This window comes from Chaetodon trifascialis, chromosome 9, assembly GCF_039877785.1.
Source record: "Chaetodon trifascialis isolate fChaTrf1 chromosome 9, fChaTrf1.hap1, whole genome shotgun sequence".
Taxonomy (NCBI): Eukaryota; Metazoa; Chordata; class Actinopteri; order Chaetodontiformes; family Chaetodontidae; genus Chaetodon; species Chaetodon trifascialis.
In genome coordinates this window covers 12,828,730-12,841,445 of record NC_092064.1, presented here as the reverse complement: position 1 = coordinate 12,841,445, position 12,716 = coordinate 12,828,730, and the positions used below count along the sequence as shown (strand labels likewise).

The window sequence follows — 12,716 nt, the reverse complement described above, 5'->3', positions numbered from 1 at the left end:
TCATATGACATAGATATGCATTTGGTTTTAAGACAGTGAATGCTTACAATGGAGTAAGAGAGAGGATGAATGAGGATGTATAGAATATGCTTTATGGAAACCATTTAACAAATGTGATTTAGTTTGGCCCAAAAATTCCTACGTGTTGATGTGTCCACTTTACACCAGCAGCCACTTAGAAGCGTCAAATCCTGTGCTTTTATTTTGAAGGCAAATTACCTCACAACCTCTATTAATTTGACGCGCCGGAAACCGCGTACATGTTTTCCAATTCACTTTCGATGGATGATGCCTGGGGAAATACCGCTACGTACTGATCACATGGACGCCGTTTCTATGCAATCTTAATGGAGCAAAAATAAATAAATACATGGATAAATAAAATAAATTACAGCCAATAAGCACGTTGACTAGATATATTTCTTTCTGGTACGGCACTCATATTTCTTCCTTCATTATTGTTTGTATTTTATCTATTTAATTTAACTGCTATGCTGCAGGTGCTGCTACTTCTACTGTGATCACTGCTACAACAACAACAACAACAACAACAACAACAACAACAACAACAACAACAACAACAACAACTACTACTACTACTACTACTACTACTACTACTACTACTACTACTACTACTACTGATAATACTATGTTTAAAGCATACAGTAAATTGTTGTCTGGACTCTGGCCCAATAACTGCTAAATGTACTATAGTCTTCGCCTTTTCCTCCTCACCCCATATAAATAGCTGCTTCCAGTAGTCTCATTATTGCACTCAAGCAAACATTGAACAGTCTGTCCGAGCTGGCAAAAGGGATTACGGATAACTGTGGTTTGGCATGCGGCCATGAAGTCACTGGGCCAGCTCCTCTCTCTCAGCGTTCCCTCTAGGAGCTCCTTGTAAACTCCCACGATGATTAGATTAGAATTTCAAATATTAGTGAGCAGAAACAAGACCAAAATTGACCCTGTAACAAAAGGTCAGTCAGCACAGGCCTAGAATTGCAGCCACAGCAGAGTTACACAAACTTAAACATGTGAATGATGCTTGGATTCATTTGGCAGAGATCAGATTTGGTGTCAGTTAATTATTTCACAAAGAACAATATTACTAACAGATTAAAACATATAAAAACACTGATCTACAGTATATTGAGCTGTAGGGTTTCCATGCAGCCTTAACCATTACATTTAGTCTTTGTCTTAACTCTGACGTAAGCTACATGATCTAATTTGCTGTGACATCTGATGAATTGGTACTCGATTGGTCACAAATGACATGTTACTCCCCATATTTCCCGATTTTACATGAAGGTAGCATCTCTACCTGTCCCTCCCTCCTTCCACCTGTTGCGCCGCGCGCCCTCATCGACCCGCCGCACGGTGGCGCGCTTTCCAATGGTGTCCGGCGATGAACATAAGGCTTCCTCTGCCAGGGAACTTGAATCTGTGGAGGGGCAATTGGCGTTGCTATGTGCCGCTTTTTGACCGAGGGCTGGAGGCGCTGAACGGAGCTCCACATCCAGTGTCCGTCCGTGCGTCCTCGTCTTGCACGGCGCAGGTAAGCTGTCCAACGCTGTAGGTGTTTGGGATTGAATCAGGTTTGGGTTTTTCTTGTTGCATGGCAGTCTGTCACGCGTTGCACGGCTCAAATGCATGAATGCCACCCGCATTCCTTGATGTCTGGAAAGTTGACTGGATGAGGTGAAATCGGCGGCCAACGCACCGATGCGTCTCAGTCTGTCCTAATCGCTCATCAGATGCCGTTTAGTTCGGAAATGCAAATAGAAATACACAAGGGAGCGCGCAGGTGGATTGGAGAGGTGTTTTGTGGGTTGTTACAACAAGCACTGGATGTAATATAGGGTTAAATTCTTGTTAGTCATTGCATATGCTGACAATGTAGGCTAATTGCGGACAACACATATTACCCTTTTAAAGATAAACGAGCGGCAAGGTTGAAAGTGCGGCACATGCACACATGACACATTCCAGTAAATAATTTTAGGTTTTGCTGCCAGACTTCTCATTTTACACCTGCTTTACTTCCATGTCTTTCCTCCCCTCCCGTCTCTCCCTCCGTGTTTCGGTATAAATACAGTGGAATGTGCTCTGAGAGCTTGAAAGGCAAGTTCAGTGGCATTGCTCGCGTTTATTCTGTGCATCTCTTCTGTTAAAGCTTTATCTAAATCTACTGTTGCTCCACCTGTGAGTGTGTGGATACATGGAGGGGAGGGGGGGTAGGGGGGACTCCTCAAGGTCACGGACTTCTGAGATCGACAGATGTGGATGTCCCAGGAAGGAGGGGCATAAGACGGATTGTCCCGAACGCGAACTTAATTTTTACGCCTAATTTCTATAAAATGGCTATTAAATGCTCGCTGTATGTAACGAATTTGATGCTAAACTGCTGTTAACCTCATTCAAATGGCAGCCTGCAATCCATTTATTCATCACACTGGATTGCTTGTCTTGTTTTTCTAGAAAAGGATGGCTAAACTGAGCTTATGTGGAGTTATCTTTTGGCGTCTTTGCATTCCTTGCTCTGATGACATTTGGATGATTTTCACCAATTAAGAAAAGGAAGTTGTTTATATCGTTGAGAAACAGCACAATGTATTAGGACACAAATTTTCCATGAGATGCACCTTGAAAGCAGTGATTCATCACCTTTCCAGCCCGCTCACTCACTCAGGGAGCAGGAAACCTAGATAATGTGGTGGATGCCAGATATGAAAAGATTTCTAAACTTAGAAGCATATTAAACATGTATTGGGGATGTTTGAAAGCAGCTCACTATTAAGAATCAGGTCTTAACATTTAGTGCACTGAATTTCTGCCTTCAAGGCTGCACTCCTGAGTCAGACCCTTACGCTGAAACCAGAACATGCTTCCGTTCAGCACTCAGGGCGAGACTCTTGAGTTTGGGCTGCGGAAGGCAGAGGGGAGTAATGAATAATGAATGGTTGAGAAAATGTGTGTGAATGTTAGCTGGCGGAGTGTGGCGGTAATGCACTACACCAGCCGGCGCTTCTCCTCTCTCTGCTGTGGAAATCCTCTCAGCAGCTCCGAGTCTCACAGCACAGCAGAGCCAAACTTGAGAGCAAAGCGGAACCCCTCCTTCCACGCTTTCTGTCGGATTCGCTGGCATTTGACACAGTTACGCCTGCAGAGACTCAGACACACACACACACACATTTACATCCACACCTATGAACACAAACGCACAGTGGAGTCATTTTAGAATCAGCCTATAGAGACCGTCTTTTTTTTCTGTCTCGGATTCAAATTAGTTTCACCTTCGAATCCAGCGCGGTGAGTCCCAAAAGATATTTCTGTGTGACCAATCTGGGTTAAAGCTGAGAGTTTTTATAGAAACAACTTTTGGTGTTACACAGTGAGGCAGGTAACTTTTATCCGATGTACATTATGCCCGTTGCCTGTCAGTAATAGCACTGCTTACAGCAATAGAGCCAAAACAATGAATCCATCAGTCCATCAAAGAGGATAAAAGGCCAGGCGTGCACAACAGATATCAGTCCGCGTGTGTCTTAACAGTCTTATCTCTTTGCTATTCACAACACCTCTGCTCTGTCTGCATTAGGCAGTGTGACATCCATAAGTGCCACATTAAATGTTCCTGTGGCCTGCTTCTGGTTTCTCTTATCAGGTCCACAGTGACCGCTCTCCAGAGAGAGAGCGAGATATAGGCTTCCCCCTCATGCTCAGTCACTCTCCGCCTCTCCATATTTCCCATTCTGTCTGTTTTTATCTCTCGGTGTCTTCAGTGTGTTTTACAGTAGCTATTTTCTCCGGCTCCTGTCATACTGTAATTCCCAATCGTTGCTCCACAGCTGCATAACTGCAGGGTATAAATAATGGAGAACTTTCTCACACACACACACACACACACACACACACACACACACACACACACACACACACACACACACACACACACACACACATATAATACAGTGCACTCCTACAGTATGTTCCTAAGCTAAACCTCGGGGGTCTATCTTTCAAGAAGACTTAACGGAGTTCTCTGCTGCAGCGTGAACCTATTTCCAAAGAGGTCTTCAGGGAATCTCTTCTTTGTGACTTATTCGTCTTACTTATTCATGAAATTCATGGCGTCAGTTATATAACTGATTGGCCCAGTTATAGGGAATAACTACCAATGTAACCAGCCTTTAATCATAGCATTAATATGGACGATGGGTTTCTGCTCAGCATGATATTGTGTGACCAAAACATGAGATATTACAGGATGGCGTATTTTGGCTGATTAGAACTGAAAGAATTGGAGTAGTCGATCAACAGAACGGTAATCTGCAACAATTTTGGTAATCAAGTAATTGAAAAAGTCATTTTTCAAGCAAACAACAAAGCAACAAATATTCTCTGTTTCAAGCATCTCCAGTGTGAATATTTGCTGCTTTTATACGACCCAATTTTGGATATTGGATATTCCAAAAATGTTGGGACACTTTGTAAAATGTAAAAAAAAAAAACAAAACAGAATGGGGAATTTTGTTATATCTGAAGTTGTATAGACAATAATTGTCAGGTTACTCGATAATGAAAATAATCGTCGGTTGCAGCCCTAGAACAGATCAAACTTGATAAAGTTTAATGAAGTTTAATGAACTAAACAGGCCTCATTTCTCAGGATACCCACCAGCTTTCCTGACAGCCAGAGCCGATGTCTTTTCAAAGGGTTCCTGTCTGCAGAATGACGGCCAGTTGCCATATTTATCTTTATCTTAATGCTGTTAGACGAAGAAATTCAGTTTTTTTTTTCTTTGAAAAGCAGCTTTCCAACAGGGTTCAGGCTGCCTCTTCTCCATCCCCCCACACTCTCCCCCACTCTCAAATAATAATTATGTGCATAATAAACAAAGAAAGAGTGAAAGAAATCAACCAGGGAACCTCTGTTAAGTGTGACAGACAGATAGACAGAAAGAAGGAATAGATGGGAGAAATATCTCTTCCTCGTTCTGTTTCTTAGTTCATACTCAGAGATATGAAGCAGTAATGTAGAGAAAACAGTGGAATGCAGGACTTTTTTTCTCCTGTTGTCCCCTTCTGTCTCTCCCTTTCACCCAGCTCCTTTCTGAAGTATTTGTGTGTGAATGTGTGTGTGTGTGAGATGTCTTACAGGCCAAGCAGGTGCACCTTACACAGAAGGATAGGGCCGACTGAGCAGAGAGAGAGAGAGAGAGAGACGGGGGAGGGAGGGAGGGAGGGAGGGGTGGTCTGTCCTATAGGTCATACAAAAGAGCCAGTGTTTTCTCTCTCTCAGTGCCGAGTGAAGACAGCAGTGGCAGCGGTGGAGGCCCTTCGGTCACATTGTCCTCACGTAGCCCCTAACCCTCTCGTCGGCCTCCCCCAGCACGCACCCCCTGTCACCCCTCACCCAGTGGCCCCCTCGCAGCTCTCCTGCAACATGTGGGTGCCTGCCAGAGCTTTACATTCAGCTGAATTCCACTGCAAGAATGCAGACTGTCAGAGTCTGTGCAGACGTGTGGCCGACAACATGCCAACAAGAGGGACGTGAAAAGTGCAGCTCGGATATACCGTTCAGTCAAATGTGAAGCATTTAAAGTGTGCACCACAAAAAACAGCTGATAACTAGGTACCGCAACTGTCTTTTACATTGTGTGTGTGTGTGTGTGTGTGTGTGTGTGTGTGTGTGTGTTAAGAGGCTGCATTCCTGAGCTTGCTGAGCCGTAGCTGGGTGATTAATAGTAACTAGCTGATTGTTTAAGAACTGAAATTCCTCAAGCCCATTTTTTCCTCTGCTTTTACACACACACACACACACACACACACACACACACACACACACACACACACACACACACACACACACACACACACTCACACACACACACACACACTCACACACACACATTGCGCTCAGTCACTCAGGCGGGCTGTGACATAGTGAGAGCAGGAAGGGGATACAGTAAATAAACCAGTGAGGAGAGAGAGGAAGGCATGTGTATATATATATTACACAGTATGTGCGAAGGTGTGTGTGTGTGTGTGTGTGTGTGTGTGTGTGTGTGTGAGAGAGAGAGAGAGAGAGAGAGAGCGAGAGTGTGTTGGTGAGGCATTCAGGTAGAATAATGGAGGCTCAGTATGCGAGCTGTCTGCAGGTTACACAGGGAATTCAGGACACTGAAACATTATCCACCTCTGGCTTTCTCTCTCTCGGCTGCTCTGTCTCTGTCTGTTCCTCTGTTGCTCGCTGTCTTTCACTCTGAATGTGTGTGTCCAACCCTCACACCTCCTCCTCTCCTGATGTGTCTTCATCCTGTCCATCTCGCTCCCCCTGCCTCTTTATCTTCTTTTTTCTTTCTGAATTTCTATTTTTTCTACTTAATACATATTTTTTCCCCCCTTTACTGATTGGTGGCTGGCTGATTGGGGAATATATGATGCAGCAGCAGCACAAACTACAGCCTCCAAAATGATCTGTACTTAATAAACAAGCAACTGAGGATATAACTTTTGTGTCATAATGTTTAAGAGTAGACAGTCGGTATATGTAGGAAACATGCTGCAGCTAATTGGTAACTGATGCCCCTCCAACACACACATACTGTACCTCAACCCTGCACAGAAATAGCTCTGATTGTTGCTCCACACAACAAGGATAATAGATGTGCGTGTGCGTGAGACTGTCTGTGCGTGACAGATAAATCTCTGCTTTGTATTTATGGTTGTTTTTGTTTTGGTCCCAGCAGCCTGGCTTTGACCAATAAGAATTCCTGATGTGGTATCCTGGCAATGGGCAGATTTCCATGGCCGTCACCGGCTTGGCAGGAGAGATATCGGTCTCCCAAGTGCTCCGCTTTGTGCCGTCCTTTGGTCGAGCTTGGGCTCGCTCCAGACTGACTTTCAGAGAAACGGTGTGAGGACGAGATGACGTCTGATTGTAGAGGGAAGCGGGTGCAGGGAGCTGACAATGACACAGATACATACGCTTAGCTGCTCATCATCTGAGAGGAGGCAGCAGGCGAGCTGGGTGGCTGCCTTGAAGAGTGTGTGTGTTTCCTACTTGCAAAATATTTCTCTGAAGGCATAGGAAGATAGTGTGTGTGTGTGTGTGTGTGTGTGTGTGTGTGTGTGTGTGTGTGTGTGTGTGTGTGTGTGTGTTAGATTTTTATGTGGGAGGACAGATATGCTTGTCTTTGTGTGAAGCCAGAGATATAAAACAGCTCTAGAAACAAGCATACATAAATTGTGTATGTGTGAGTCTAAAACTCTCCTCTGCCCCTCTGGTGCCCCTCGTAGGGTTAATGTTTTAATGTTTAATTGAGTTTCACAGACACAGGGATAATGGTTAACATGGTGCCTTTGAATTCCCACAACCCTGACTCCATTCATAATATGGCAGAAGAGCGTTTACTCTCACTGAAGCCTCAGATGTATGAACCATTGTACTGCATCGTAATGAACACTAATACTGCAATGAATAAAACATATTAAGAATCTAACAAGTGATGCATTACTTGAAGGCAATAAAACATTTTTGAGATTCGTCGTGTAAATACTGTTTTAGCCATTTAGGCGAAATGGTTCATAAGTTTGGCTTGAACCCACCACAACGTAGAATATGCACTGGACTAAAGACTGAACTTCACCCAGAATGTCACTGAGGCTGCACAGTTTAAATAAACGCCTCTGTCAACTGGAAACTGTAGTCACACATTCCCAGAGTACATGCATGTGTTTGTGTCTGTGTGTGTGCATGCACGTGTATTTGTACTTGGTATGTAGTGAGCTAACCAACAGTGAGGACATTTTTGGAAAGCGAGGACATTTTCACTGGTCCTCACAACTTCAAATGGCTGTTTGAGGGTTAAGACTTGGTTTTTGGGGTTAGTTTAGAATTAGGTTTAGGCTCAGCGTAGGGTGAGGGTTGGCTGTGTTTTAGTTGTGATGGACTGGGGAATGCATTATGTTAGTGAGTGTTGTCACAAGTATAGAAGTACATGTTTATATGTGCATTTTGGTGGGTCTGTATGATTTTGAAGCAGGTACGTCACACATTTAGAGTCATTCAGTTCATATTAACTTACACTTAGGAAAACAGAGAGAGAAAAAGGATTTTAAAAGGGAGAGGGATGGATGAGGGAGACAGACAGTGGAGGGGTACATGAACATGAACCCACCACCAGCGATACTTTGACATTTTGAAATATATGCTTATTTGCTTTCTTGCTCAAAGTTAGATGAGACGATTGGTACCACTCTCATGTCTGTGCATTTCATATAAAGCCACTGCCAGCAGCTGGCTTGCTTAGCTTAGACTGGAAACAGGGGGAAACAGCTAGCCTGGCTTTGTTTGAGGGTAAAACAATTCACCTGAAGCTCATTCTTGTCTCTTTCTTTTTTCTTTTGTTACCTTTGGCCTCGACTAACTTTTTTTCTTGTTCCCAGTCTGTAGGCATTTTCCCAAAATGTTTGTTTCTTTGTTGTCCAAGGTGTCCATGTATGTTTCTTGAGACCAAAAATCAAATTAAACCTCTACAGCTTCTTTTATTGGCTCAAACTTGATTTTCTCATTCTCAGCTTCTTGCCAGAATATATTTTTGTATACAAAAATGAACATCTCAGCATTTACTTCCATTTAGTTGATCTAATCCTCCTCTCTCCCCCCAACAGGACTCTGCAAAGACTGCCTTCTCCACAATATGCCTTGTCTCCATGGTAACAGGCCTCAGGCAGACCCAGAAAGACATTTGGCCAAACTCGTCCACTCTTGTCCAGCCTACCTGATCCTGGACTGTACTGAAGACAATTTCAACAAAAACTCACAGAATTAGGGATTTTAAACTTATTAATAATCTTCTCTATGAATCCTTGTGGTTAATTTACCAGTTAGAGTGAATTCACAGGACCCACAATGTCTAAAATAATGCCTGAAACTTAACTTGAGGTAATTTAGGAAGGATTCACGTTCTCCTCTTTGGAATCCCAATGCCAGCGACTCTGTATAGTCTCTAAATGGTCCCCCAAAAACAAGAGAAAACATAATGTCAGGGACATAATCTCATACTCATTCTCCATTAAGGGATCTTAAACTGGGCAGCACCAGTCTCAAACTGGTCTGAAAGCAGCCCTAAACCAGGACCAGGATGCACCAGCTGTTCAGCCAGGTGCTGGGGCAGAGGGATCTCTCCAGAGCAGGGGATCTGTTTTCTCTGGAGGACGCAGAGATTGAAGACTGTCTGTCTCAGGCTCTGGACCAGATCAAGGCCATCTCCTGCTCACCGGTCAGTAGGTAGACGCAACACACAGAGATGATATTTGTCCAAAACATTACAAGGCAAATGTCAGTTTAATTTATTATTCATGTCCTGATCCATAATTCATCTTTTTGTCCTTAATTTATCATTGCATCCTCTTACTGTGTGACAGGACTATTTGACCAATGACAACGACCAGGCTGTGGTGGAGATTTGCATAACGCGCATCACCACAGCCATAAGGGAGACGGGCTCCATCGAGCTACACAGCACGGCGCTGGTGGGGCTGTGGGAGTCGTGTCTGGAACACAACCTCACCCCGCAAGGTGAAAATACAGAGGACACACCACATGCCAAGATAGCCTCCGACATCACCAGCTGTATCCTGCAGGTACACACACGCACACACGCACACAAACACATGCCAGACATTGTTCTGTCGTGTGGTATTCCAGAGGAAAGTGCTCCTCTAATTGTTTTACCTGAAGGACAAACTGCACATATGGAACATACCTTTGGTATGGAAAAGAGAAGGCACATTATTACACTTGTCTACAAGTGTCTGACAGCGATGACCCTTTCAACAGTTATGAACTCGAAGGAGAAGCAGTTGCATGAGTTAGCAACATGACACTGGCTGCCATGGTGCTTCATGCAGGGGTTTCATAACCCAAAAGAACCCACAGTGACACAGGTGTCACAAGTCCTTTAAATGTCCTGGAAAGTTCCTCATACAGCTTTATCCTTGGCTTTAGCTCATGAAGTCCCAAAGTGACACATACTGAACATCCTGATTGGTCATGTGACAGGTCATGTCATTTTGTGTTCCCATAACAACATTTCCAAGATGTCTGTGTCCCAGGTTAACGCGTGACCGAACTAGCTAAATTTAAAAAGCTTGTTTTTTGTTGCTAAAGGTAAGATTCAAGCCATTTAAGAATTCTGATGCTTACATAACATGTCCTTTATTACATTTAGCCTGTTGTGAACACGTTTCTTGAACAAATTGATATAATACAAATCAGATAAATATCATTGTGACATATATGTCACAACGGGCCTTTAACCTTGAAATTGTCATGGAAAACCTAATGTGACATATATGTCACAATTAGAAAAATTATTATGATCTGCTCAGTTAATTTAGCTGATTCAATTCAATCCCCCATAATTTTCTTTGAAGGGTTTATGGGTTATGGGTTAATGTTGCTGTATATGAATATGCTCTATTACAAGTCCTGCAGAAACATGTACGTAAAACATCAAAAGTAAAAGTATTGATAATGCAGAGTGAGTTTATGAATTTATCATATTGTTGGATTATTATCACTGATACATTAATGTGTTAGTAGTTTTTTACTGTTGAAGTTGGTTGACGTTGATCAAATTTGAACTATTTTACATACTGTTGGATAGTTCAGACTATGACAGTATATATATATATATTTCTAAAGATATCATATCTTATGACAGAATAGCCAGGGTATACCCACCCACCATGACACCGCTGTGCCACTGCTTGTACCTCCCCTCGTCACAGCTTGAATATGTCCCTGAGTTGTGAGCATTTCAACCAATCAATGAAGGTCTCGGTTTGTTTCATCTGTAAAACTGTTTGACGCCTGATGAGGTAAAACCGATCAACATCTCAGAGGAGGAAGCAATGATTATGGAAGTGTTGTAAAAAGAATCTAAATTGTGACCTGTCAGATTAGTCTTGTCACCCCCTCAGAGGGTGCGACTGCATTAGACCATTAAATTAGCAAAATAAAATCATGACAATTGACCAAAAAAACCAACCTGCATGGGCTCACAGGTAGCTGATATATTCATCCATTCACCAACCCTATTAGAAAACACCAGTCCAAACCAACGCTTCTGCTAATACTGGCCATGCAATTTGTTTTTCTGGGTCTATTTCGTCGTTTGGTGCTGCTTTCACTTTCAGTCATACTGGAGACAAATTATAAGCTACAATTTTTCATGTATCTAAAACAGTAATCACCAGCTTGAAAGGCATTCTGGGTCATAAAATTAGATGAGGACGGTTGAGGGAAAGTCAGTACAGAAGAAGAAATTATAACATCCATCATGAAACATATTGAAAGATGGATTTTTGCTTTAAGAGCAAATATAGTTTATGTAATCTCTGCCGGAGGTCTTTAAAATGTAAATCAAAATCTCTCCCCATCGGACCTCCTCAGCAAAAAGGATTACAGTAAAAGCAAAGGGACTCTCTCTCTCTCTCTCTCTCTCTCCCTCCCTCCCTCCCTCCCTCTCTCCCTTACCTTCTCCCTCTCTTCGTTTCCTGTGGGAATGGGAATGTGCTTAATACCATCGTAATGAGACTGATTCTTGATGAAAGGCACGCATGCACACACACACACACACACACACACACACACACACACACACACACACACACACACGCATGTAGAGGTGAGACTAAAAGTTCTGACAGCTCTGACAGCAGCAGCTCTAGGCTCTGATGTCCTAACTCCAACAGTTATCAGGAGAGTGCTTCTCTCCTCACTCTGCCGCTGTTCCTTTGTCTCTCTCAATCTGTTCCTCTCTTGACTTCATTCTGCCCACTTTCCCTGCCTCACTTGTTCTGTCTTACCTTCTCTAACCCTCTGACTGTCTTATCCCGCCTCTGATCTCCCCTGCTCTCTCTGTCTTCCTGTCATGTTGAATCTGCAGACGCACCAACACTTTTCTCACCTCTCCACTGAAGCTCCCACAGAGAAGTAGAGAGAAGTGAGCGACAGACTGTTAAGGAAGAAGGGTTTTCATTTGTACACTGCTTGCGTGCAACACACACACGCAAACTCATGCACCCACAGTTTTCTAGCTTATGGCTTGATCTGTGCTGCGTCTGACATTCATGTGACTCTCCCTAATAAGATGAGAGAGAGAGATGGGACAGATAAATAAAAAATATACATCCATAAGATAAAAATGTTCTCTATGTTAAGATTGAAACGATTGCCTGCCAAATATAATGCAATATAGGCAGATCGATAGACAGATCATCTTGATTGTTGGAATAATAAAGTTTTTGTGGACACTGCCATCATGTGGCAGAGTAGAGGTGTGACAGACAGCTCTCAAACACATCAACAGTGAACATCAGATTGAACGGGATTCTGGATATTCTAAAGTAGAGGTAGATGAGGCAGCTAGAGTTTGAAAGTGCGTGTGCAAGGATAGATTATGACACCCAAAGAGTGAACATCACTGATTAGTGATACACCATGAAACAAAGGAGGAACTTTGCTTTGGGAGCAAACATAATGTTTGTAATCACTGCAGAGGGTCTTAAAAATGTGAATATGAATTTGGATTACTTGCAGTCTCCCGTGTCTGTGTCTTTCCTCCCCCTTTTTCTGTCTCTGTCTCTCACACACGCACACACGCAGCTGTGTTTCCCTCACTTGAACACTGTTCAAA

The 12,716-nt window shown here is 43.1% G+C and overlaps 1 protein-coding gene across 1 annotated transcript in view; it reads left to right on the top strand.

Moving 5' to 3' along the window:
- Positions 1-8,869: 8,869 nt before the first annotated feature.
- veph1 (ventricular zone expressed PH domain-containing 1) overlaps positions 8,870-12,716 on the top strand; it is a 67,122-nt gene continuing 63,275 nt past the window's right edge. Inside the window, exons 1-2 of the mRNA XM_070970269.1 lie at positions 8,870-9,293; positions 9,439-9,657. Coding sequence (XP_070826370.1) covers positions 9,156-9,293; positions 9,439-9,657 — 357 coding nt within the window. The 5' untranslated portion in view covers positions 8,870-9,155. The remainder of the gene's footprint in view (positions 9,294-9,438; positions 9,658-12,716) is intronic.